Source organism: Acartia tonsa, chromosome 13, assembly GCF_053477335.1.
Source record: "Acartia tonsa isolate MP-2025a chromosome 13, ASM5347733v1, whole genome shotgun sequence".
Taxonomy (NCBI): domain Eukaryota; kingdom Metazoa; phylum Arthropoda; class Copepoda; order Calanoida; family Acartiidae; genus Acartia; species Acartia tonsa.
Window position 1 is genome coordinate 42,921,772 of NC_137272.1, and position 26,540 is coordinate 42,948,311.

The 26,540-nt window shown below is 38.7% G+C and overlaps 1 protein-coding gene across 1 annotated transcript in view; it reads right to left on the reverse strand.

Moving 5' to 3' along the window:
- The window catches only part of LOC145303890 (tubulin beta-1 chain-like), a 62,245-nt gene that overhangs the window by 16,492 nt on the left and 19,213 nt on the right, over nt 1–26,540 (reverse strand). Inside the window, exons 5-8 of the mRNA XM_080145550.1 lie at nt 7,278–7,419; nt 6,834–6,888; nt 6,639–6,754; nt 3,914–3,997 (exon numbers count right to left, since the gene is read on the reverse strand). Of these exons, the coding sequence (XP_080001676.1) occupies nt 3,914–3,997; nt 6,639–6,754; nt 6,834–6,888; nt 7,278–7,419 (397 nt within the window). The remainder of the gene's footprint in view (nt 1–3,913; nt 3,998–6,638; nt 6,755–6,833; nt 6,889–7,277; nt 7,420–26,540) is intronic.

Below are 26,540 nucleotides of genomic sequence, written 5' to 3' on the forward strand. Positions count from 1 at the left end.
TCTATTTTCTTTTTTTACTTTTTTTTATTAAAATCGTAATTAGTCCAAGGTGCCTTTTAAATAATGGACCTTTTCTAATTATAGAGTAGGTTCACTGCTAGAAACAATCATGTTAAATGGTCCAAAATGACTTTAAAAATATCGTAAAACTCCATTAATCGTGAAATAAAACTGTAAAACAATTTACTTTAATCTTATCATTACTATAAATATACTTTTTTTATTATTGTATTACCCTTTAAAGGGCAAGGAGATAGTTATACTAGAAAATAATTCCTTTTCATTATATTTTTTGATACTTCACGAGAGAGTATTTTTACACGGCATAATTACACTAAAACCTGTGCAATTTATAACCAATAATATAGCTGGATTGTTCTTAAGTAAGCAAGTATTTATATATTCTATAATTCATTTCGTTTCGCAAATAGCCAAAACCCTGTCAAAATCTAAACTATGGAGAATTGCAAGCAAATCTTTCTTATCTATATACATTAACTAGTTGCTTCGTTCCTAGCCTCTAGGGGAGGGCAGGAGAGTTTTAAAAATGGTCTAAAACCAGCCCAAGATATTACTATAGCTTTCCTAAAAAATTTAACCTAATCGGACATTGAATATCTGAGATCTTTAGCTTTAGATAAAAAAAACTAACTACTTTATATTATAGTAAGTACTAGTGGCTACTCCCCTAGAGGCCTCTAGGGACACTTGATTTGAACCCTGTAATGGAGAACCTGATCGGTTCAGCGATTAGTGAGATACATTGGTAAAAACATACAAACACACAGTCAAACAGACAGACAGACATCCTGTTACTTTATTATAAGGATTGCTTATTAAGAGATATAAGTTTTCCGGAATTGTAATGTAGGGAGTAGATTTGAAATCTGCATCAAATTTTAAGGATTTTTTATAAAATTCGTTTTTTCTATAATTCTTTATCTAAAAGCGGAAATACAAATTAAGTTAATTAATTTTGGCATCTGTGATTGGTGGATTTAAAAAATCTGCGCTCTGATTGGATGTCGTACATCATTCAACCAATTAGAGCGCAGGTAGTTTAAAATCCACCTATCCTATTGGTCAAAATTAATTAACTTAAAATGTATTTTCGCTTTTAGATAAAGAATTTTACAAAAAACGAATTTTATAAAAAATCCTTAAAATTTGATGCAGATTTCAAATCTACTCCCTAAATTAAAATTCCGGAAAACTTATATCTCTTATTGCTTATAATCCATTTTCCTAACCGTGTATAAATGATATAGTCTAATGGTCAAAGTAAGATAAATTAACCTATTGTAAACTATAGGAAAGGGTCTCTCCGATTTTTTTTTTAAATAGGCCAAAACTGCTAATTTTCAAGATGATTTTTTGTATCCTATTTATCTATTATATAAAGTTTTTGTTTGTTTGTCAGTTAAGATATCCCTAAAAATCAGACATGTGACGTCATAAAAATGAGTGATTATCCATCTCTTTTTTAGAGATTTTCATTCCCACCTCTCCTCTCATCTCCTGTATTTTTATGACGTCACATGTCTGTTTGTTAAGTGACTTTCTCCACTTACAAGATATCCCAATTTTAGGGAAGCATCACTTTTGTCTCTGAATGGTTTCAGGCAATTTTCTTCCCCAGATGTTAGATTTTAAAACTAGTATTTCTTGGATTTCTGGAAACGTAAGTTAACGGTTAAAGAATTTTAAGAAGTAAAATTTTTTTTTATTTTTAGATTTAATAGTGTCCTCCTAAGCAGTGTATTTTTTAGTGCACTTTAGTACAAATAAGCCATGCATGACCCCCTTCATATGTAAGTTCCTGAGCACACCCCTTTGTAAATTAAGGAATAGTCCCACGTACAGTTAGGTACAAGAATGTTTCATACTGTACTTGGACAGCAAGTTTACCATTCTATTTTTTGCAAGCGACTGCACACCTAGCCTCTATGGGAGGTATGGCTATCATCAAATAAAACCATCGAGAGACTTGAATTCAGAAATAAACAAAAGCTATCCCGTTGCCTCTGTGTAGCTTTCTTAAATTGGAGAACTCGATCGGTTTAGTGTTCAGTGGGATCTTAACACACAAAGAAAAACTAGAATTACTTTATATATTAGAACTAGCGACTAGAGCCTCCTAACGGAACTTTTGTCGGGGGAGTGGGTCATTTTTATAGGAGCAATTTCTTTTGGGAGGGTGGCGTTACTCCAAAATAGTTATAAACCTTCCCCGTCCTTCCACACAGACAGGTAGACATCATATTACTTTCATAAAAAGTCCTGAAGAATTTAGTTTTAATGGAAAAGTATACTAGTTCACGAATTTACAAAAAATAATGCTATCCCAAATCAAAGTGATCCACACATATATCTAGCTGTCTTATGTGAAAAAAATATTCCAACATTCATTTTTATCCCTACAGGCATAGGCGTCCAAGGGGGGGGGGTAATGGGGTGATTACCCTTCCCCCCCAAACGATTTTGGGGGTGCCGTAGGCACCCCCAAAATTTTTTTCATTTTACCCCCCCATTCAAAATTTACCCCCCCAAAATAAAAAATCTGTAATAAAAAAAATTTTTGCGCGCTTCGCGCGCATTTTTAATACTATATATTTAATAAAATTTAGATTACCCCCCCCAAAAATTTTACCCCGGGGGTAAAGTTTGGGGGGGTAAACTAAATTTACCCCTGCCAACAGATTTCAGGGGGGGTAATTACCCCCCCCAAGCAAATTTTACCCCCGGGGTAAAAATTTTGGGGGTGGTAAAAAAAATTTTTACCCCCCCCCCAAAATAAAAAGCTTGGACGCCCCTGCCTACAGGCTTATTGCTTTAATAAGCAGAAATATAAGAAGAAGTATATGCATATCCTTACATAAAAGTAACAGGATGTCTATTTGTCTTGTGTGTATGCCGAAAGATGTTATAAACCGCTGAACCGATATGGTTCTCCTTTTCTGTGAAGCTTCCCATAGGTCCAGGAAAGTACTTTAAAAACTATTTTAGCGATGGATACAATCATACTGTAAAGAGAAATACAAATATATAACCCAAATTAATTTTTAAAACTACAATTGTCCTCGAGGACTTAAGTGATAAAATAAATTGTAAAAAATAGCAAAACATTAGCACTGTAGTTGCTCTTTATCTTTTTTATATTATAAACTTTATTGCCAGTGACCTTTTCCTATTTCCCTTAGAGTTTTTCTAAAAAAGATATGATATGTTTCAAGTTAATCTAGGAAACGTATATTAAAGAGTTTTTAAAGTTCTTTTTGGCAACATATTTAGTAAAAAGTTGCAACATTAGAACAATTGTGAACAACTTCACATTATTGAATAGTATCCAAAGTTATCAGAAAGATTTTTAACAAAAAAGTTTTAATTAAATCAATGATTTGGCAAAAAATGATGATCCATTAAATTTTTAAGTGCATTAAGTAAATGACAATAAGTTTAATGAGTAAGGAAGTTAATTATTTAATTATTATTTATATCAAGTTATACTATAGTAATAATTATGTGTCTAGATAGGTAATCTATCCTTTCATCTAAAGTAAAAAGTTTTTTTCATGAAGCTTAAGATTTCAATAACTACTGAACTGATTGAGTTCGCCTTTTTAGGAAACCATCACATAGGTATTATGATGGTTGTAGTTTTTTTAGTTTTAAGCCTTGCGATGGCTTTAGACTATTTTTTTAGCTGTATAATATATAGCTAGTTTATAGATTGATGGTTGAATAGATAAATGAATGGATGGACGAATTTAAGCCTCTAATGGGGTCAAGACATTTCCCCTACTCTATCTAATTACTTATTCTGCGCATCTGAAGTATTATGCAGGAATCATTCTTAACGTCTTCATTCTTTAGATAGATAAAAAGATAGCTAGAAAAATATCTAGAAAGTTACCTAAGGCAAGTAGTTACACCAGACATGGTGAGGGAGACAAGATGGTTTAGATCTCCGTATGTCGGGGTTGTCAACTTCAGGGTTCTGAAATATTAATAATAACATTAACAGGGTTGTCAACTTTATTGATATGAAACAAAAATAATAACAATAACAGGGTTGTCAACTTTAATTTTCTGAAACAAAAATTTAAAATTAACAGGGTTGTCAACTTAAAATTCTGAAACAATAATAATAACATTAACAGGGTTGTCAACTTTAGGGATCTGAAACAAAAATAGTAACATTAACAGGGTTGTCAACTACAGGGTTCTAAAACAGTAACATTAAAAAGGTTGTCAACTTTAAGTTTCTGAAACAAAAATTAATAAATTAAACAGGGATATTAACTTTAATTTTCTGAAACCAAAATATCATAAAATTACAAGGATTACCGTTTATATATAGGTGCGAAATAGTGGGCGTTGGCACCCCCCCTCCCCTCAAATCGAACATTTCCGGGAGGGTGCAGTTGCTCCCATTACAAAATCCTTTATACGTGCCTGGTTATATGCATTAATTCAAATGAATTTAAGCATTTTTCACTTAAACTTATAATTTCTATTTCATATATGTTTATACAATAAAGATAATAGTAGATTTAGCAAAATTTAATTTATTGACAATAACTGCAATCAATCTTCTATTACAACCCCACCCCCCCCCCCCCACTCCAAAAAAATGCTTTAAAAGAACGTGTCCTAACATTTGCAATCGTTTCTTTTTTTGTAGACCTCTTATTTTTGAAGTAATGTAAGTTTTTTTAAAATTAAGTTGCTATTAAGGTACAAAAACGCAAATAAAAAAGAAGAAAATTCCTTTATAAACAAAAATAGTAAGATCTTTAATTTGACACCTTACTTTTTTAATTATGTTGAGTAATTATTGAAAAAATTTGTTTTGTTGAACCCCGTTGAATCAAAACTTTGAACTTTGGGAGCTCGTCACAAATAGGTTAAAAAATCACTAGTTAGGACACGTTCTTTAGTGTATTAAAAAGAAGTTCAATTTGTAAAGAATAGTTATGGCTGTTTTTAATAATTAAAAATCTGTTAAAATTATAGAAACACTATTTATTCCACTAGACTAATTAAATTTACAGACATACATATATGCCAGGGTGTTAGGGGATAAGACAATGGGCGATAAAAAAATATCCCTTCTCTAGATTAATGGTAAAGAAGTTTAGACAGTGTAGATTTGAACTCCCAAAATTAAGATTAATAAGTTTTGAAGCCAACGAATAAAGGGTGGTATTTCAAAACTTTGGAAATAAGTAAAATTTACAGTCCAATGTCCCCTTCCTCCATGTAGACTTACTTAAATACAGACAAACGAACAAAACAATTAATTTAAAGACGTCTTATAATTTTACACAATTTTAAATATATTCAATGCTTTTTTGTTTTTTAACTTTAAAGTTTTTAAAAATGAATTTACGTAAAAAACCACAAAAGATGATTATTGGCCAATTTAAGTAAAAAATTAATGCTTTCTCAAATCATGTGCGTAATGATTAGTAAATTAATGTTATTTAAAAATGTTTATTTTCTAAAATTTTATATTTAAGGGGTTTCAAAAAGCAGGACCTAATAATAAAAAATCGGTCCAACTTTTCAAATATTTAGCTTTAAACCTCCCCATTGCAATGATCTTGTGCCGAATCTCAATTGGGTCATTGAAAATCAACCAATGGTGTCGGTACTATCAAAACAGCAGAAAACAATTTGCTAGCAGACGAAAAAGATCATTGGTAAAGGAAGGGAGGTAGTTATCTGTATATTCATCTATACTATAGATCTATTATCTCAATTACAAATTACTAGGTTGTCTCACTAAAAAATATCTCTTGACCACCGTCCACCCCTATTTCCCTTTTTTGAACACTGTTGGCTCTATCCCTACTAGGTACTTTCCCTGCGGGGATTACTCAACTTTAACTTAACCCAACCTAACCTAAAATAAACATGAGAAAATCTGTTTCTTTTTCAAATATTTTGTTTGTTGATAAAGCAAACCACCTATTAAGAATTGAGAAGAAAGGACAAGAGTAATTATAAAGTAGCTGCGCTACAAAACCATAGATTACGTCAGTCCGTCGTCTAGACATTTAGCAACAAATAATCTATAACAATGATTTTAATAATTTGCAAAAAATAATTCAACAACAAATTATGTGTGTTTTTGTAAATAATTGTAACGGTATTATTAAAATGAAGCTACTCATCAACTTTTGGAATTTTACAGTAAAATTTCGTAGCTACCTAGAGTGCCCTAGGAAGATGGGGATAGATGTCACTGCTTTTGGTCTACCTATTCTATTGACGTCAGGAAATACCCTATACACCATCTCTTTTCCAGGGGGTTTCTTTCCCCCTTCCCTTTCTCTTTCCCTCTACTATAACGTCAATAGAATAGGTAGGCCAAAAGCAGTGACATCTATCCCCATTTTCCTAGGGCACTAAAGATAGCTAGTGTAATTTCTATTCCAAAACGGTCAAAAATTATTATTTAATTTTACTGGAAGTGTTGAGGTACCCTTCAAAAAATAGTTATAAACCTTCTCTGGACATATGAGAAACTATAAAGGAGAACCATATAGGTCCAGCGGCTAGCGAGATCTTTAGATACAGAAAGACAGACAAACATCTTGTTACTTTTTATATAAGGAATATTAACACTTCACCTGAAGCAGATGTCATAAAGAGCCTCGTTGTCAATACAATAGGTCTCGTCAGTATTCTCAACCAGCTGATGCACAGACAGGGTGGCGTTGTAGGGTTCCACCACAGTGTCAGATACCTAGATAGATAGATATATATATAGACAGATAGATAGATAGTTCGTTAGATAGATAGATAGATAGAAATAAATAGATTACCTTTGGTGAAGGAACGACAGAGTAGGTGTTCATAATTCTATCCGGATATTCCTCCCTAAATAATAATAAAAATTTCATTTCCCGCCATTTACAATAAAAACAAAATGGCGGTTAGTTCTTTTCCAAACAGCGTATAGTGTCCAATTAAAAATTACCAATGAAAGGCCATATATACATTGTAATTAACCAATGGTAAATTGTATACTGGCCTATAATTGGTCATTAATATTGTATGACGTAATTTTCATTAGACACGATACACTGTTTCAACCGCCATCTTGTTTTTTTATTTTAAATGGCGGGAAATTAAATTTATGACGACATTAAGTGAATCATTGAAAGTGCCAGTTAAAAGTCCAATAATTTTTATCGTAAAAATATTATTTACTTCTTTACTGCTACAAATACATCTGTTGGGGAAAATGAAATTATAAGTTGGCCTACCTGATCTTGGAGATGAGCAGGGTGCCCATTCCAGAGCCAGTTCCTCCCCCCAAAGAGTGGGTGAGCTGGAAGCCTTGCAGGCAGTCAGTGGACTCTGCCTCCTTCCTAACCACGTCTAACACAGAGTCTACCAGCTCAGCTCCTAGATAGATACATAAATATTTAGATGGATAGAAAGGTACTGATAGACACATTCTTATATAAAAGTAACAGGATGTCTCTCTCTCTGTGTAGTTGAAGATCTCGCTAACCGCTGAGCTGACATGGTTCTCCATTACAGTGAAGTTTCAAGGTTTTTAACCATTTTGGAGAGGGTACAACCACCCTCCCAAGAAAAGTAACCCCCGAAACAAATACCCCCCCAATAAAAAATAGTGGCGTAGCCGTTATTTAATAATTAACAAGAGTGCATGGTATGAATCCTAATACAGACATATTAACATACAGATAGATAGATAGACAGATAGATATATACATGACGAGATAGATAGATAAATAGACATAATCTAATTAAGAGTATATATGCATACTCCATAGTATGAAACCAATTACAGACATATAGACAGACAGTTAGAATCATAGATAGATAGATATATAGAAAGAAAGATAGATAGATAAAGCCATAATCTAATTAAGAGTATGCATAGTATGAAACCAAAAATGGAAAAGCTTTTTAAAAATTAGATTGGTCAAGTTTAATTATGGCATAGGTTAATTTACAAACTATACAAACTCAGGGATATAAAGGGATAAGACAATGGACGGTATATTTATGTACAATAATTCCCTAATGATGATACACAAGATTACTCCTTCCGTAGATTACAAATAGTAATTGAAAAGATTTGACACTTAACTTAATGAACCAATGAGTAAAAAGTCTTCAAAGTTGTTCAGCCAATGAATATGAAACGTTATTATAAAACTTTGGGGACTAAATGATAAACAGCCCAATGTCCTAATCCTCCCTGATTCAAACTAAATATACACAGTTATCATATGACTTAGCTAAACTATAATAATAGCGAAACTAATTTTATATTGTACAATGTAAATAGGTCTGTTCGTCTTTCTGTCACTTCTTTGAAAATATTTTAAACCGTCTTTTAAATGCTTAGGGGTGATTACCCCTCTAAACGAATTTGGGGGTGCACCCTCAAAATATTTTTCATTTTACCCTTTCCCCCATTTAAATTTACCCCTACCCGTAGGCACCCCCTACCATTTAGGAGGGGGTATACCCCCCCCCCCCAAAAAAAAAAAAAAACAATTTGGGGGGGGGGGAATAAAATAAAATAAAATAAAAAAATTACCCCTGCCAACATATTTCAGGAATGGGGGGAATTACCCCCCCCCCCCCCCCAAGCAAATTTTACCCCCGGGGTAAAAATTTTGGCGGCACCTCGGGGCTAAAAAAACTAGTTTTAATTTTAATCTTATAATTGTACATTTTATATCCGCGGAAAGCTGTTTATAATACGATGCGAGAAATAACTATAAAACATAATAAAATGTGGTGGGGGTACCACCAACCCTCCTGTTGGGGTGAAGTCCCTAGAGGGCAGATACAAAGCCACAGGCATTGCAAAAACTAAAATATGCAAAAAAAAAATTACAAAATAGAAAATACAAATCACCCCTTGAAACTTGTCAAAAGTAAATTTTTGAGCAAAATCATGTTACTAAGAGTGTCATTGATGTAGTTTTCAGAAATAATGGAATGTGAGGATAAATTAATCTTTCCTAAAACTTTTGGCATTGTTTTTGATAAAAAAGGAAAAAGGGAGAAAGATTAAGAAATCTTCCATGGCAGACCGCTGGAAGGATAACTTATAGTGTAGCTTCGCTAAATAAAACGTATTTTTATGCAACTTTAAAAACAATTTGTGTTTAGTTTATCTTTTGTTTATGGGTAGCATAGCAATTCTATAACTCTATAAAGTCATAAGTTGAACAGATTTAGGTAGAAACAAAAAAGCAAGCTTACAATTTATATATATACTAGCGGCTTCGCCCCTAGCCTCCTAGGGGCTTTGCCCCATAAGTTAATAAAAAAATATAAAAATGGCCTAAAACCACCACAGGACCAGTAGGTATATTCCCTGAAAAGTAGAATCTGATCAACTGAGTGGTTACTGTGATCTTAACGGACAGACGGACGGACAGACAGACATTTAGACATCAAGCTACTTTGTATTATAGATGATATTGCAAACTGCATGGCTTATTTTTTAACAATAAATTGCAGAAAATTAAATATTTTATATATGTTTCCCTGTTTGTATTATGTATTTAAAATGTCTTTTTAATGCTTTTTTTGTGCTATAATTTGTAGATAATAAATTATATATTTGTAATTAGAATTGTCATTAAATACATGTTTAAATTACTCTGTGTGAATTTTGGCATAAAAAATTGTCGAATAATATTTTTAGAATAAATTTTTATAATAGCGTTGCATTTTATGATAAATCTATCGAATACAAAAATCGTCCAAAAACAAGTACAATTAAGTTCAAAGGGAAAAGAGAGACATAGAGAGAGAGAGAGAAAGAGAAGAGAGAGAGATAGGTAGATATTGAAATCATCAAAATAATGTATTTTGTTTCAATATCAATGATTTTTTTTTCGGTGCAATATTCCCGACGAAGCGAGATTCTGGCAATAATTTTGGATGTCCAGCTAACTCTAATCATCAATCCTTATTTAGTCCCATTAATTATAACCGCGTGGAGTTTTATTTTTGTTTTTTTTTAAAGCGAAGCTTTTCTATAATCAGGTCCGGTCCGTACGTCCGTCAGAACGTAACGGATAGCTTTTTACGTTAATTTAGGCAAGTTAGAATTGTCCTATCGATTTCAAACTTTACATGATGATTCCTATAGTAGCTAGGTACGCTTTGAAAGCGTAGCAACTCTATAATCATTACCAGAATGTCTGTACGTTCATTTAAACATTTTGATTTTTTTACTTTTTTAACAACAAATTTTTATGTGATCTAATTATCCGATTGATTTGATTTGTCTGGACATTTTTTACTGTTATCAGCTTATTCAGGCATAGTAAGTTCTTATTTAGTACATATATATTTGATAAGTATCTAGTGACTGGGTCTCTAGCTTTTACAGGACTTGCTATGTAAAGGGATGAAGAAAAAAACCAGCCTTAAGATTAAAAGCTCAATCGAACCAAATTATACGACATTTATTCGTAAAAATCATAATTTTTTTTCTATTCAATAAAATGTAAGGTTTTTAATGTTTGTAGCTTAAGATTTCGATGACTACTTAACTGATTGAGTTTTTCCATTTTAGGTAAGCTTCACAGATGCCCCGCGATAGTTGTAGTTTCAGGTCTTGGGATGGTTTTAGAAGATTTTTCTTTCTATCCCTTCCCCTTTAAATACGAAGTTTCAAGATGCTAGAGGCACAGCCGCTAGTATTAATTTTTTGACAAAATTATTTTTAGTGACTTAAAAGCAGGGTTCGGAAGCCGCGCTATCAGCCGCGCGGCTGCGGCTGCGGCTGAATCCTAATTTGCGGCTACGGCTGCGGCTGATGTGGCTGAGGCTTATAGTTATGGAAGTGGCTGAGAGTGGCTGAGGCTTAGTGCGGCTGAGAGTGGCTGCGGCTGAATGCGGCTGAGGCTTAATAAGAATTGGGGTGGCTGAGGCTTACAGTGGCTGAATTGGAATTTTGTGGCTGAGGCTTCGAGCGGCTGAGGCTTACAGTGGCTGAGGGTGGCTGAGGCTTACAGTGGCTGAAGGATTTGTGGCTGAGGCTGCGGCTTACTGAAAGCCGCGCGGCTCATAGCGGCTGCGGCTTACAGTGGCTGATTGGAAAATTAAGCCGCGCGGCTGAGTGAGGCTGAGGCTGAGAGTGGCTGATAACATAATTAAGCCTCGCGGCTTTTTCTGAGGCTGCGGCTTACTGAAAGCCGTGCGGCTGAGGCTGTGGCTGAATTAAATTCAGCCGCGCAGCTGAATGCGGCTGCGGCTGAATACAATATTAAGCCTTGCGGCTGATCTTATGGCTGATTACAAAATAAGCTTTGCAGCTGAGGCTTCGGCTAAATTGGATTTTTTAAATGCATTCTAGGACATTTTTTGGAGAGTTGAGGGTGGTTAGGGGTTGTGAGAATAGGAGTGGAGGGAAGAGGGGGGAGGACAGCAGGATTTTTTCAAATGTTTGATTCAGAATTAGTACCCAAATTTTATAATGGTACCCAAAGTTTTATACTGGTACACAAAGTTTATTCTGGTACCCAAAGTTTTATTCTAGTACCCAAAGTTTTATACTGGTACCCAAAATTATATACTAGTACTCAAATTTTATTCTGGTACCCAAAGTTTTATTCTAGTACCCAAAGTTTTATACTGGTACTCAAAGTTTTATACTGGTACCCAAAGTTTTAGTCTGGTACCCAAAGTTTTATAATGGTACCCAAAGTTTTAGACTAGTACTCAAATTTTATTCTGGTACCCAAAGTTTTATACTGGTACCAAAAGTTTTATACTAGAACCCAAAGTTTTATACTGGTACCCAAAGTTTTAAACTGGTACCCAAAGTTTTATACTGGTACTAAAAATTTATACTGGTACCCAAAGTTTTTTACTGGTACCCAAAGTTTTATACTAGAACCCAAAGTTTTATACTGGTACCCAAAGTTTTATACTGGTACCCAAAGTTTTAAACTGGTTACCAAAGTTTTATACTGGTACTAAAAATTTATACTGGTACCCAAAGTTTTATACAGTTACCCAAATTTTATACTGGTACCCAAAGTTTTATACAGTTACCCAAATTTTATACTGGTGCCCAAATTTTATACTGGTACCCAAAGTTTTATACTGGTACCCAAAGTTTTATACTGGTACCCAAAATTTTATACTAATGCCTAAAATTTTGTTTTAATATTGGTACCCAAAGTTTTATACTGGTACCCAAATTTTATATTGGTACCCAAAGTTTTATACTGGTACCCAAAGTTTTATACTGGTACCCAAAATTTTATACTAATAGCCAAAAATTTATTCTGGTACCCAAAGTTTTATAATGGTACCCAAAGTTTCATACTGGTACCCAAAGTTTTATACTAATAGACAAAAATTTATTCTGATACCCAAAGTTTTATACTGGTACCCAAAGTTTTATACAAGTTTTTTAGCAGTAGGAATTTATTTCAACATCTTTAGTTATGATGCAGTACAAAGCCTATCAACTCCCAGACGACGAGCCAATGCGCTACATGTTGAGCCACGGTCGAGGGTTTCTATGACATTAACTCAAGGTCCAACAACCCTGGATAACTAAGGGGAATTATATCTTTCCTTTGCGCCTGTTTATGAGCCGAGGAACTTTTCATGTTGCACACCTAGCACCTAGGAACCATTTAATGTCTTCAGTTATAACGCAGTGTCTGGACGAGATTCGAATCTATTACATGATGCGCTACTTGTTGAACCTTGGGGAACCAATTCTTTCCTTTTCTGTATTAGTTTAAGTAACATCTATCCAGCAACCAACTTTTTTTTATCGAACTACCTGCCTGAAAGTTTTATGGTAATGAGTTACGCCTGTTTATGAGCCAAGGAAATCCTCCTACTCCAACTTTACATGTTGCACACCTGCCATAGCAGCAGTAGGAACCATTTAATGTCTTCAGTTATAACGCAGTGTCTGGCCGAGATTCGAACCTATTAACTCCCTGATGACAAGCAGATGCGCTTCTTGTTGAACCTTGGATAATTAAGGGGAACCAATTCTTTCCAATTTAAGTGACATCTATCCAACAACCAACTACCTGCCAGAAAGTCTTATGGTAATGAGTTACACCTGTTTACGAGCCAAGGAAATCCTCATACTCTAACTTTACATGTTGCATACCTGGCATAGCTGCAGTAGGAACCATTTAAGGTCTTCAGTTTTCACGCAGTGTCTGGCCAAGATTCGAACCTATTACCTCCATGATGACAAGCAGATGCGCTACATGTTGAGCCATGGTAGGCAGGTTACATTTGTCTTAAAAATAATCGTCTTTAAAATGCTTATCATATGTACACTTGCAATAAATGTATTACTAATTTACCTCTTATGAAAAATGTTTTTTTTTACAAAAGTGCTTTTTATTACAATTATTCATGGGTATAATTTTTATGACAAACTTTTTATGTCACATAATCTTAATGACAAATGTAATTATGAAGTTATTACAAAAAATACTAAACAATAGGTACTGGAAAAAGAAGAACTGAATTAAAATAATATTTTGGGGGGTAGGATGATTTTTATTGGGTGGGGAGGGCCGGGGCGAGTAAATCCCATTTTTAATTTTGGGGTGATGTTTAATTTTTTTTCTAAGGCAATTTTTTTCTGGTAGTGTGATGGTACCCTCCCCCACAATAGTTGTAAACCTTCCCAGTACCTATAAGAAACTACCCTGAATAGGAGCACCATATAGGTTTAGTAGTTAGCGAGATCCTGTAGTACAAACAGATAGACAGACAAACAAACAGACAGACAAACAAACAGACATCATAATACTTAATGATCTAAAAATAAGACAAATTTTCATTTTGAAATATTGAAGCTCTGATAGCTTTTTGGTACGGTAACAGCTTTGAACCATCTATCATCCGGGTTCGAATCCCAGAAGAAAAAAAAATTGGGGGGGATGAAGGGTGACTTTTATTAATTTTTTATGGGAAAATAGGGGGGAGTTTGGTTGATTTTTTTTTTAAAAATTCAAAAACTTGGAAAAGGCAATTTAAAAAGTTTTCATTAGTTCAGTAGTTATCGAATTCTTAATCTACAGACAAAATAACTTAAAAGATTATTGGACCCGGCCAGCTGCTAGCAAGAATATGACTGCCCCTTTTTATTCTGTTTATTTCCCTTGCCCCTACCTCTCTTCTCCCTTCTCCCCGTCTGCTACATACCAAACTAACACAACGAGTGTTTATTTCCCTTGCCCCCACTTCCCTTATTCCTTCTCCCCGTCTGCAATATTCAAAACATACATAACGAGTAGCGGCATTTCATGCGCAAGTCCCCAAACTCAGTCAGAAACTGCTAAATTCTTGCACATTCCCTTTAAGCCAGTCCCCAAAGTCTGAGACTCCTAAAAATTGAATATTTGATCCATTGTCCCCTCCCTTACTCCCTGTGCACTAACCCTTAGAACATAGGTGTAAAGCAATTTTATATTAAAAGAAGGTGTATCAACTTTTTTTTTTTATAGCTAGCCGGTTCTTTTAGTAAGTAGTAGATTTAAAATTTTTCATAGAATTCAGATATGCAATCGGTTTTTTGTAGACCTCTTATTTTTTAAGTAATTTAAGTTTAAAAAAAAAAAATTAAGTCGATTTTAAGGTACTAAAATGCAACAAAAAAAAGAAAGAAAATGGCCATTATGAACAAAAATAATAAGATCTTTAATTTGACACCATACTTTTTCAATTCTGTTAGGTAATTATTGAAAAAATCAATTTTTTTAAACCCACGAGAATAAAAACTTTGAACTTAATTTTATCATTTCACAAGTAAAAAAATATAGGTTCATATATACCTTTAGAATCAGAAAAATATTACGAATCCATTGTAAGCAAAATTGAAAAAAAAAGTTTACAATATATTAGTATATAAACTACAATAAAAGGAATTATATGAAAATATCATATTATATTGTAAAGGCAACGTCTTAATTCTTGAATTGAGTATAAAAATGGGAAGGGGGTAAAGAGGGGGTAAAAAAGGGAAGACGATAGTGTTGCCTGAACAAAAAATTTAATTGGCCATTTGTTTATTTTTTTATTTTTTTACTTTTTTTCAATTTTGCTTACAATGGATTCGTAATATTTTTCTGATTCTAAAGGTATATATGAACCCATGTTATTTATGTCTGTTTGAGAAAATATTTAGGTCTAAAGTTTTTATTAAACCGAGGTTAAAAAAATAGATTTTTTCAATAATTACTCAACAGAATTTTAAAAGTAAGGTGTCAAATTAAAGATCTTACTATTTTTGTTCTTACTGGCCATTTTCTTCTTTTATTTTGTTGCGTTTTAGTACCTTAAAACCGACTTAATTATTTTTTTAAAAAACTTAAATTACTTAAAAAATAAGAGGTCTACAAAAAAACCGATTGCATATCTGAATTCTATGAAAAATTTTACATCTACTACTTACAAAAAGAACCGGCTAGCTATAAAAAAAAAAAGTTGATACAGCTTCTTTAGTTAATAATATTACAAATAAAGTAAGTTTACCTAGAACAAATCTCCTCTAATCTTTTTTTACACATTATATCCACCCTCCTTTTATAATTTTTTTTCAACTTGAGAGGAAAATAACTAAATATAAATGAGAGGAAACAAAAATTATTGTCCATTGTCCATAGCAGAATAAAAACTTTAATCACATTCAATTCTTGGTGGAATTGAACCAAGAACCTTTCCAACACACGACTGCCACACTAACCCCTAGACCAAAGGTGACAGAAATTTTGAAGAAAAATTTAGGTCTAAATATTACAATTATAATAAATTATTGGGTGCTAAATTTCATAGGTATAACTCTTATGTACATACTTTTAAAACCTGTTTTAATATGTAATGAGTAAATGGTTAAAGGATACTAGTGGCTGCGCCCCTAAAACCTCTAGGAATACTTAAGGGAAGCAAAAATAATTTATTTTGAGGGTCATCTTTTTTTGGGAGAGAAAAGATACATTTCCCCTAAAAAATTATAAACCTTCCCTGGATCAATAAGAAGCTTCACATTACCACTTTATATAATAGAATATGTGGATATATTAAAAAAAAAGAAAATTTGTTAATAAAATTATGGACCTCATTTATTGGCCAGTTCATTTATATATCCCATAAGAGGGGAGAGATGGATTAAATGGGGTGTATGGGGGTTATTGTTATTTTAGCCAGCTGAGATTATTTCTTTATCAGAGTACATGAAAATATGGACAACTGTGGTATCCGCCTAGGGTAAATGGCAGACACCAGAGTTCGAATAAAGACTACGGCAGTGTGAACAGACGTGGACACCTTACTATAGAGAAGCTACGCTTCTCTAGCATTCACTAGACAAGAATCAACATCTATTTCAGTTGTCACTTTATTGAAGGTGTAAAGGATACTAAAGCTATATACAACAAACAATAACTACATGGATAGGAATAAATGATCATAACATAAAAGCATTATAATACATATACAATAGTCAGTTTGGGCAATCATGATTCCCCATCCCTGGAAAGGGTGGGGGGAATTAAGAATACAGTTAACCATAATATAAATACATATGGATTAGGAATAAAGATAGTTAAAGATAAATCATACAGTAAAACATAGATAATTGCAATGGTTAGGTAGATGGCTATCCCTGTCTGGGGCAGGCAGGATAGCCCATGGAGCAGCACAATAGGTAGATAAGCATAGAGGGGTTGAGTGGTAGGTCTGGGTACTAAAGAGGGAAGGTTTGATGATTACTTGTGACAACAACAGTCTGTGTGGGGGTGATTCTATCAGGTGAGGGCAGGTTTAGATCCTTTATCCTCAGGGTTGAGGTGGTGCTGATAACTTGGTGGTTGAAGGGGAAGGTTCCGGTGCTTAAGATGGGAGAGGGAGGGGTAACACCCCTCCCTCCATTTGCAGGACAACTGAGAGATGAAACCAGTACCGTTATCTGACATATTTTCAGGTGGCCTTATAATTGTAGAATAACAGGATTTAGCTAGGTGCGTAGCATCACTATAATGTCCTGGTTTCTGCATGGTCCAGAGCTGCCGCATACCACAACTCTCCCCTCGGAAGGCTGGAGGGGTTGTCTGCACCGCCAGACTTCCGACAGTGGTTGCGGCCTTCAGTTTGTTGTCCTTGTGGAATGGGTCCGCCAGGATACCAGTTGCTGGACGGTGGTGGACTCCAGCCCTCCCCAGGTCTAACGGAATTGGCTATATCTGCTGGAGTAGCTGGTCCTGTTGGATATTCTGGCCGTTGGATGTGTACCTCTGAGGCCACCCTGGCAACCTCCAGGGGTGGCACAGCACATGAGGGGGCCTGGACCAACAGCCGCCTGGTATACACCTCTTCAGGTTTCTCCACTGGGCTGGTGGTCTCCATCGTGTTGGTCACCTTGTTGCTGGCAGGCTGGCTACTGGATGCAGGCGCAGTTTCTTCGCCCTCGGGGCTGGTCAGGTTCATTCGGCTTCCAGGGTCTCTGTCAACGCGGGCAGGTGGTGGTTGCCATACTGTAGGAGCGTTGCCTCCTTCAGGCTCATTCTGGACATTGGCAGGGTGGTGCATGGCAGTCCGACCTGCGGGGTAGGGAAAGGTAACAGTCCCTCCTTTATGCCGGCGGCTGTCTTGGATCTGCAAGGGTGGCTCCGCTCTAGTTGGCTGGGAGACAGGCCCATCCACGAACACTGCTGCTGGTGGACTGGAGGCACAAGGCTCCGGATTTCCTCCCCTAGCCTGAAGGGGTCCAGGCACATTGTCTCCATCTTGGGTAGACATAATTGTTGGGGATCCTCTACTTCTATGGTTAGGCTCGGCACTTGGCGCATCTAGTTGTGTTACTCCCCAGGCAGCGGTCAAAGCTTCTTCAGTTTGGCTGGTAATGGCTGATACCCTGGCTCCTGGGGCAGATGCAGGGGGCGCAGGCAAGTTTGGCCCAGCCCAAACTTCCTGGTACACCAGTGCAATACAATTACCCTGGCTTGGTTGAGGGAGGTAGACAGCTGGATGCAGTTGAGGGTGTGGGACAGCTGGACTCTCCCTGCTGGCTGGGGGCTCTGGCTGGCTGGGGGTGACGGGTGTCACCCCTTCCTCTGGGGCTGCGGGCTCCTTCCGGGGTCCAGGTATCTCGGTGGCGGCGACGGTTGTCGCCCCAGGCACCAGTGTGGGGGTGCTGGATAGCACCCCCCAGTCTTCACAGGGGTCCAGGTCTCTCGGTGGCGGCGACGGTTGTCGCCCCAGGCACCAGCGTGGGGCGCTGGATAGCACCCCCCAGTCTTCACAGGTGGCGGCGACGGTTGTCGCCCCAGACATCAGCTTGGTGGTGCAGGGAAGCACCTCTCATTCCTTCCAGGTGGCGACGCCGGTTGGCGTCCCATACATCGACTCAGACTCGCTGGCTAGCGCCTCTTGCCTCTCCCACTCGGCGGCCGCCAGGGCCTCCTCGTACACCGTCCCGGTGGCGCTGGGTAGCGCCCCTCGGCTCTTGCTGGGGGTGACAGGGGTTACGGACACCGGTCCCCTGTGGTTGCGGCTGAGGTCCAGGCCAACCCGGTTGGGTTCAGCCGCTCCTCCCAGCACGTTGATCCTGGCCACCATGGTCCCAATCTGAGACACATACTCCTGGGTAGCCGCGGCCCCAGCGGCGGCAGCTAGTTGGGGTGACGGCTGGGCATCTCCCTCCAGGTGGACCTGGGTGGCAGACTGGTTGCATGCAGGTTGTTGGGCGGCCTGGTGTTTCTTCATTGCCCGGTCCCCACCGGTTCTGCACTTGGCGGCTGTGTGGCCGTTGAAGCGGCAGCGCCCCTTCGTCCAGCTGGGTCCCATCAGGCCGGCTTCCCCAGGGTGTATCAACCTGCCAGGTCTCTCCTCCTCCAGTTGGGGCACCAGCTGACAAACAGGGTCTCCCCTACTAGGGGTCAGGCGGTGCTGGGCTGCTTGTGGTGGCTCCTTGGTTACATTCAGCCTCCTCCCCATACACACAGGTTCCTTCCATCCAACGGCGGCTCTCCTCCCCTGGGTGGCGAGGCCAGCCTCGGCCTTAGCTTCTGCAGGTGCTTCTCCACATGAGGGATCCTGCCTCTGGGTATGCCAGGTGGTTGGTAGCAAAGGCCGTTGATGGTGCCAGTCGGAAAGGGGGCTATGATCTCTGGGGGGTACCTGTGGCCAGTGTGTGGACAGGTACCCACAGGTGGACCAGCAAGGCCCAGAAGATGCCATACTGATGGTAGCCTGAACTGTATTCTGGACTGTCAGCAGACTGTTGGTAGCCACCTGAGTTGGGCCAGAGTTGCCAGCTGGTATGGCGTCCCTGCCAGGCTCCGTCAGCTGCTGGTGGGGAGCCCCTGCGGTGGTTCTGGTTTTGGCAAGGGGTGGCCTTCTTATTGACTTCCCTGGTTGGAGCTCTGCATCCTGGTGGGTCTCCATCTTCAGCAGCATGGGGGAACTTGGCTGGGACATGTGCAGTGGTTCAACAGAGTAGCGGCATCTGGTCTTGGAGTGTGGGGGAACAGCCTCACTGCTGCTGGTCAACCCTGCTCCCTCCGTGCTGGGTAAAGTCTTCCACTGCAGCAGGTCACCAGTCCCCATCCTTAGGCCGGTCCCCAGTCGTTCCATGCCTGGGGGCTCCCAGGGAGGCTTGGGTGGCGGCTCCCCCACCCCCAGGTACGCGTCGGGCATCTGGGTGAAGAGCCTATTCCCCTGGGACAGCTCCCCATCCTCCAGCTTGGTGAGGCCAGCGCCAGGGAGGACCTTTCCACCCCAGAAACAGGTGGTACTGGCCCTAGGGCTGGGCCCCGTTGGAGTCTCAGTTCTGGTGGTAGTGTCCATCTTGGGGCTGGCCACTAAGTCTCTGGAGCTTGTCACCTTCTCATTAGGCTCAGTTGCATCGTTCAACACCCCCAGGAGGACACCTACAGGTTCAGTAATCCCCAGTCCAGTATTGCTATTTCTCGTGCGTTGAGCACCAACTGAACAGGAGCTGTGCAGCAGACATTCAGTCACCCTTCCAGACAAGGGCATCTCAGGGACCAGGGGTCTGTGACCTGGCATGTGTTTGATGTTCACTGTGCTCAACACAGTAGACCAAAGTAATAACAGAAGCAGTATCTTGTAGATATAGAAGCAGAGTAGAGTAGCCGCGCCGCAAGGAGGTTCGAGCCGGCTCACCCCTAGTATAAATACTATAGCTGTGTAGTTAGGGTGGTAGTCCACGTAGCCGTAGGCTCGGTCCTCCTGGCTCAAGAGTTTCTGTGGCTGGCGCGCCCCCATGATAAGTAGCAGGGGGTTGGTCTGTTGGGGGCCAGCGTCTTGTTTAACTGTTGAGCCTGAGTTGTTCTCCTTTCCAGTATAGCTCTTGATTTCTGTGGTAACCAGCGGATCTTAGCTTAAAGGTAACAGGGAATATGTTAGGCATCCACAGATGTCTCTAGGAGCGTATCCGCTAGTAGATATATGGATAGGTAGGCTATCTATATATATACATGGCTACACGCCCATATATATATATATACGTGTATAGGAATATCCCCGGAGCTAGCTAGCTTTTCCTCCTTGCTCCAAAAAAATCACGCTTCCTCTGTATATAGTTCACAACTATGAGGGTCGATGGTCCAGGTACACACCACCACTGCCCAGTGTGGGGCAGCAAGTCAGGCTATGTCCACAGGGTGGGCGTACTTTCGTTCAGTTACCATATCAGTTTCCAGTGTTGTTTGGTGAGGTTAGTATTCACTTGATTGTACCCATGATACAAAAAAAACAACATTATTTATCACTTGGGTATTTATATATACATATATTTGTTTCACTAACCACTCAGCTTTGAAGTAGGGTTGGCAGGGCTAGGAGATGTTGAGGGTCTGAGCGGGTTTAAGGAACTGGTTTAGTTTTCCTTATCACACTGTAGACAGGGAGGGAGGAGCTTGCAAGTTTTTTCTCCTAAAAAAATATCTCTGATGTATGCTACAGAGTGGCCCCTCTCCTGTGTGGGTGTGTGTGTGTGTGTGTGTGTGTGTGTGTGTGTGTGTGTGTGAAATCTCCTGTCCTTGCAAAGCGCGTCCGCACCGTCAAATCCGCGCACACGGGGAAAACGCGCTCTCACCCCTCAACTCGCTCTCTCATTGGTCCGCTTCGTCCGTTGGATTTATGATATTTTCCGCACTCTGTTGCGCTACCCGTGAATGGCGCTCTGTGTGTCCGATTGCTAGCCCCACACTACAGACGGACTCAGTCTAGTGTGGGTAGGAAGGGGGAAGCGCGTGAGGGGACAGGGGTAACTCCGTCCGTTTCCCCTGTGAGGGAGGGAGGTAACTGGGTGCTAGTGTAATAGTGCCTTTTCTTCTTAATCCTAGGCTTATCTATTATATCACCCTGATTGTATTTGCCTTCAATGGAGAGGGGCTCCTCCCCTTCCCTTGGAATAAGGGGTGTATTGTTGTTGTGCTATAGGCTTGAGGTGATTTGATTGTATATCAGGGTCTTTATTATATTACATCTAGCTTCTATTTTTGTCCTTATCACAATTGCATAACAGATTTGTTTACTAGCCCTGTTCTATTTTTAGCTGTTATCACAATACACAATAAATCCAAGCCTGTTCTATTTTTAGATTTATCACAACACAACAATTTGTTTGCCAAGCTTTGCTCATAAATCTATTGTTTAGCCATTTTTCTAGATGGGTGGCTGCGTTGTAGCCTCTCAGGATACTTGGAGTTGACGTAGTTTTTCTCTGTTCTGGTGCACTACACTCGTATGTTGGCTCGCAGCTTGCAGCTATGTGGCGTGTTTCAGCCTATCGGCGGCAGGGAATGTCCCGTCCTGCTAGCGCCGCTTGCAGCTATGTGGCGTGTTTCAGCCTATCGGCGGCAGGGAATGTCCCGTCCTGCTAGCGCCGCTTATCCAAATCCAGCTGATGGCGGCAGGGAATGTCCCGTCCTGCTAGCGCCACTGGTTCGGATCCTGCTATCTCTTGCAGTAAAATTGGCCTATTTCCAGCCGTTTACACTTATTTGGCTTGTTTCAGCCGGTCCGCAGGCCTGTTTCAGCCCTTTTGGCGCTCAATTCTCCGTTAGATATCAGCGCTGCTCGCGGTTATTCGTCAAATTTCGCTGTCTCGCTTCCACAACTGCCGGATGCAGAGTTAAACTTTGCTGTCCAGGGTGGGTAATTCAGGTTGCTTGCGTCAGTTTTGCCAGATTCACTGCTGGGAGTACCTTAGCCTCAGATACGCGTCTGCTCTACACTTGTGGTTCGCCGTAATCTCACACAGCTGTCACCAAAGTTGTGGTATCCGCCTAGGGTAAATGGCAGACACCAGAGTTCGAATAAAGACTACGGCAGTGTGAACAGACGTGGACACCTTACTATAGAGAAGCTACGCTTCTCTAGCATTCACTAGACAAGAATCAACATCTATTTCAGTTGTCACTTTATTGAAGGTGTAAAGGATACTAAAGCTATATACAACAAACAATAACTACATGGATAGGAATAAATGATCATAACATAAAAGCATTATAATACATATACAATAGTCAGTTTGGGCAATCATGATTCCCCATCCCTGGAAAGGGTGGGGAATTAAGAATACAGTTAACCATAATATAAATACATATGGATTAGGAATAAAGATAGTTAAAGATAAATCATACAGTAAAACATAGATAATTGCAATGGTTAGGTAGATGGCTATCCCTGTCTGGGGCAGGCAGGATAGCCCATGGAGCAGCACAATAGGTAGATAAGCATAGAGGGGTTGAGTGGTAGGTCTGGGTACTAAAGAGGGAAGGTTTGATGATTACTTGTGACAACAACAGTCTGTGTGGGGGTGATTCTATCAGGTGAGGGCAGGTTTAGATCCTTTATCCTCAGGGTTGAGGTGGTGCTGATAACTTGGTGGTTGAAGGGGAAGGTTCCGGTGCTTAAGATGGGAGAGGGAGGGGTAACACCCCTCCCTCCATTTGCAGGACAACTGAGAGATGAAACCAGTACCGTTATCTGACATATTTTCAGGTGGCCTTATAATTGTAGAATAACAGGATTTAGCTAGGTGCGTAGCATCACTATAATGTCCTGGTTTCTGCATGGTCCAGAGCTGCCGCATACCACACAACATCAAAGTAATAATATATCGATTCATGTATTGCTTATAAATTCAGAAATTGTATAACATAATGATAAAGATAAAGAAACATTTTTTTTATAATAATTGCAGTTTCGAAAATAAAATCAATTTTAGTAAGCATCTTTGTAAAATAAACAAAATCGGATGATATATGATAATCATTTAACTATTTCAATCTATCGAGTACATAAAGATTATGTAGATTTTTTTGCATATTATACAGGACAATTTATTGCATTTTACAGACCTTTTTTTAACCAACTTTAAAAGTAAAATACATCGCTGTTTAAATTTTTTTTGTTAGAAAACATATTAGGATAATTTGTGTTCAAAATAAACACACACTCACATGCATAACTTTTTCAGTGTCTCTCATCAACCACAAAGTATTAAATACATTTAAAATTGAAGAAATACTTAAGTAGGAGAAGCTTAATTATATAGAACAAGTATTGCGTACCTAAACGGAAAAATAATAGAGAAGCTACTATATAACTTGAGTATCACAAAAATTGATTGCCCCCTGTGAGGTTTGAACTCTTGGTCCCTAGTTTACAAGACGAGTGCTCTACCATTAAGCTAAATAGGCCACTTGTACAAGAAAAAAAATTTAAGATAATACAAATTCATAGTGAATATTAAGTAAATTCTGAAAAATTTGTATCTTTTAAAAACAATAAAATTAGGCAAACGTCAGTAGGGCAGTTACCCTATAAATAGTATTCAATAATATTCATAAGTATCAACGTTCAAAAACGTATTGCTCCTGGTGAAATTCGAACTTATAACCCCGGCATAACAGTGTAGAAGAACCGTGCGCTAACTGATTGCGCCACTGGAGCTCTTACATTACAGGTTCAAACTTTTTGTAGTTGTTCGAGATGGTAGTTTCTATGTTGTAATTAAAAAAAAAATTAAGATAAAATTTTTATAAAAGAATATAAAAAAATTTTAAAGTATAACATTTAAAAAAAAATACATTTAAAAAAATTATTTTTGGGCGATGGAAATGTCTGACCCCCACCCCAAAATTAGCTCAAAACCATCCAATGTCAATATATATATAACTAGCGGCTACGCCCCTAGAGGCCTCTAGGGGGCACTTGAGGAAGAGAGAGTCAAATTTAATAACCCAATTTCTTATTTTAAATTTTTAAAGAAAAGTAAAAAAAAAAATTTTTTTGGGGGGGGAGAATTTTTTTTTTTTGGGGGGGGGGGGTGCCTCCCCCCTCATTTTTAATTTTAGTTTAAAAAATTAAAAAAAAATTTTCTTTTGGGGGGGAGGATTTTTAATTTTTTGGGGGGGTTGGGGGTGTCCCACCCCCAAAAAAATAGTTATAAACCTTCCCAGGACCTATGAGAAGCTACCCTGTTAAGGAGAACCCGATCGGTTCAGCGGTTAGCGAGATCCTTCGGTACAGACACACAGATACACAGACACACAGACATCCTGTTACTTTAGTAAAAGGATTCCTGAGAAGGACAACATTGTCAGTTCAGTGGTTGCTGAGATCTTAAGCTTCAGACAGACAAAATTAAATGAAAATTAAGCCCCGCGGCTGAATTGACGGCTGAGGCTTGTACTAATTTAGCACCTGCGGCTGCGGCTGGGGCTTACAATATCTCAGCCGCGCGGCTGTGTCAAAGCTGCGGCTGAATTAAAAAAATTAAGCTGCGGCTGAGGCTGCGGCTTACAAATATCAAGCCACGCGGCTGCGGCTGCGGCATAATCATAACTTTGCAGCTGCGGCTGAGGCTTTCTTGAAGCCGCGCGGCTGAGTGCGGCTGCGGCTTCAAATTATTAACAGCCGCGCGGCTGAGTGTGGCTGAGGCTTCCCCAACTATAAGCCGCGCGGCTGATTGCGGCTGAGGCTTAGAGGGGCGTTGGCTGAATGAGGCTTAGTGCGGCTGAGGCTTAATGTGGCTGAATTGGAGTTTTGTGGCTGAGGCTGACAGTGGCTGAGGCTTACAGTGGCTGAATGCGGCTGAGGCTTACAGTGGCTTATGTTTTCTTTAAGCCGCGCGGCTGCGACTAAGGCTGAGGCTTATTGGGTGGCTGAGGAAGCCGCGCGGCTGATTTTGAGGCTTCTCGTAAGCCGCGCGGCTGATGGTGGCTGAGGCTGAGGCTGCGGCTGCGGCTTCCGAACCCTGCTTAAAAGGTTGAGTTTATTAAAACATTATGTGTATTATAACATTATGTGTATTAAAACATTAAGTAAAATTACCTGTAATCATTTATTATTAATTCAACTTACAAATTACGTTGCTATCAGATATAGTTATACTTGTTAATTTTAATTGTAATTAAGATATATTATTATACTATGTTTCACAATTAGGCAATGTGAATCTTTTTTTAAACATAATTTTTGTTAATTTAACTTACGACCTTTATTAACAAAGTTGTCACTGAAAATGGATTTAAAAAGATTGATTTGAGAGAACAAGGACAACAAGATTGCATATGGTCATAAAATCCTTATAATAAAGTAACCGGATGTCCGTTTGTTTGTTTGTCTGTGTGTATGTCTGTATGTACCGAAGGATTTCGCTAACCACTGAACCGAGCGGGTTCTCCTTAACAGGGTAGCTTCTCAAAGGTCCCAGGAAGGTTTATAACTATTTTGGGGGGTGGATACCACCACCACCTCAGAAGAAAGCGCCCCTATAAAAAAATCACAACCCTCCAATTTTTTTATCTTCTTTAAAAAATAGATTTTCGTATTCAACTCCCTCCCTCTTCAAGTGCCCCTAGAGGCCTCTAGGGAGCGTAACCGCTAGTATGTAATAAAGAGGCAAAATCAATTGAAAACTAAATGACAATTATTGATGCTTTTCTCTAAGTGATTATAGAGCGCTGAAATCCCCCCACCCCTTACATTTGAAAACTAAAAAAAGGTTGTTGGGGGATATTTTTTCTATGTCATATCACTGCCGGGGGACATAATCCTAAGGGGGCTACCCAGTACCCAATATAACCTAACCAAACCTAGTTAGTTGCGCGTCAAAGTGTTGGTTGTCTAAAGCACGTTTGACAGCATTATCATGCACTTAATCAACAAGAATTGGTTCAAAAATACACAAGCATAAGACCTAGTGGTGAATCCCGATCTCTAGAGATTATCTAGCCCACATTTGGTCAATTGAGTATCAAGTCCCCCATGCGAACTGCAGCCCAAAAAGAATAATAATAATTCTGCTATTTTATAAGAATTCTTATTAAACCGTTTGGTTTTGCTATTATTAATACCTTTTTATAAAGAAAAAAAGGATGACAACATCCTGAAGTAGCGAAGCTCAAAAGTTATGGATGGATACCCGTAAAAAAATGAACTATAGAGCAGTTTCATTAAAACAAGGATGACAACATCCATAAAAGTGAAGCTCT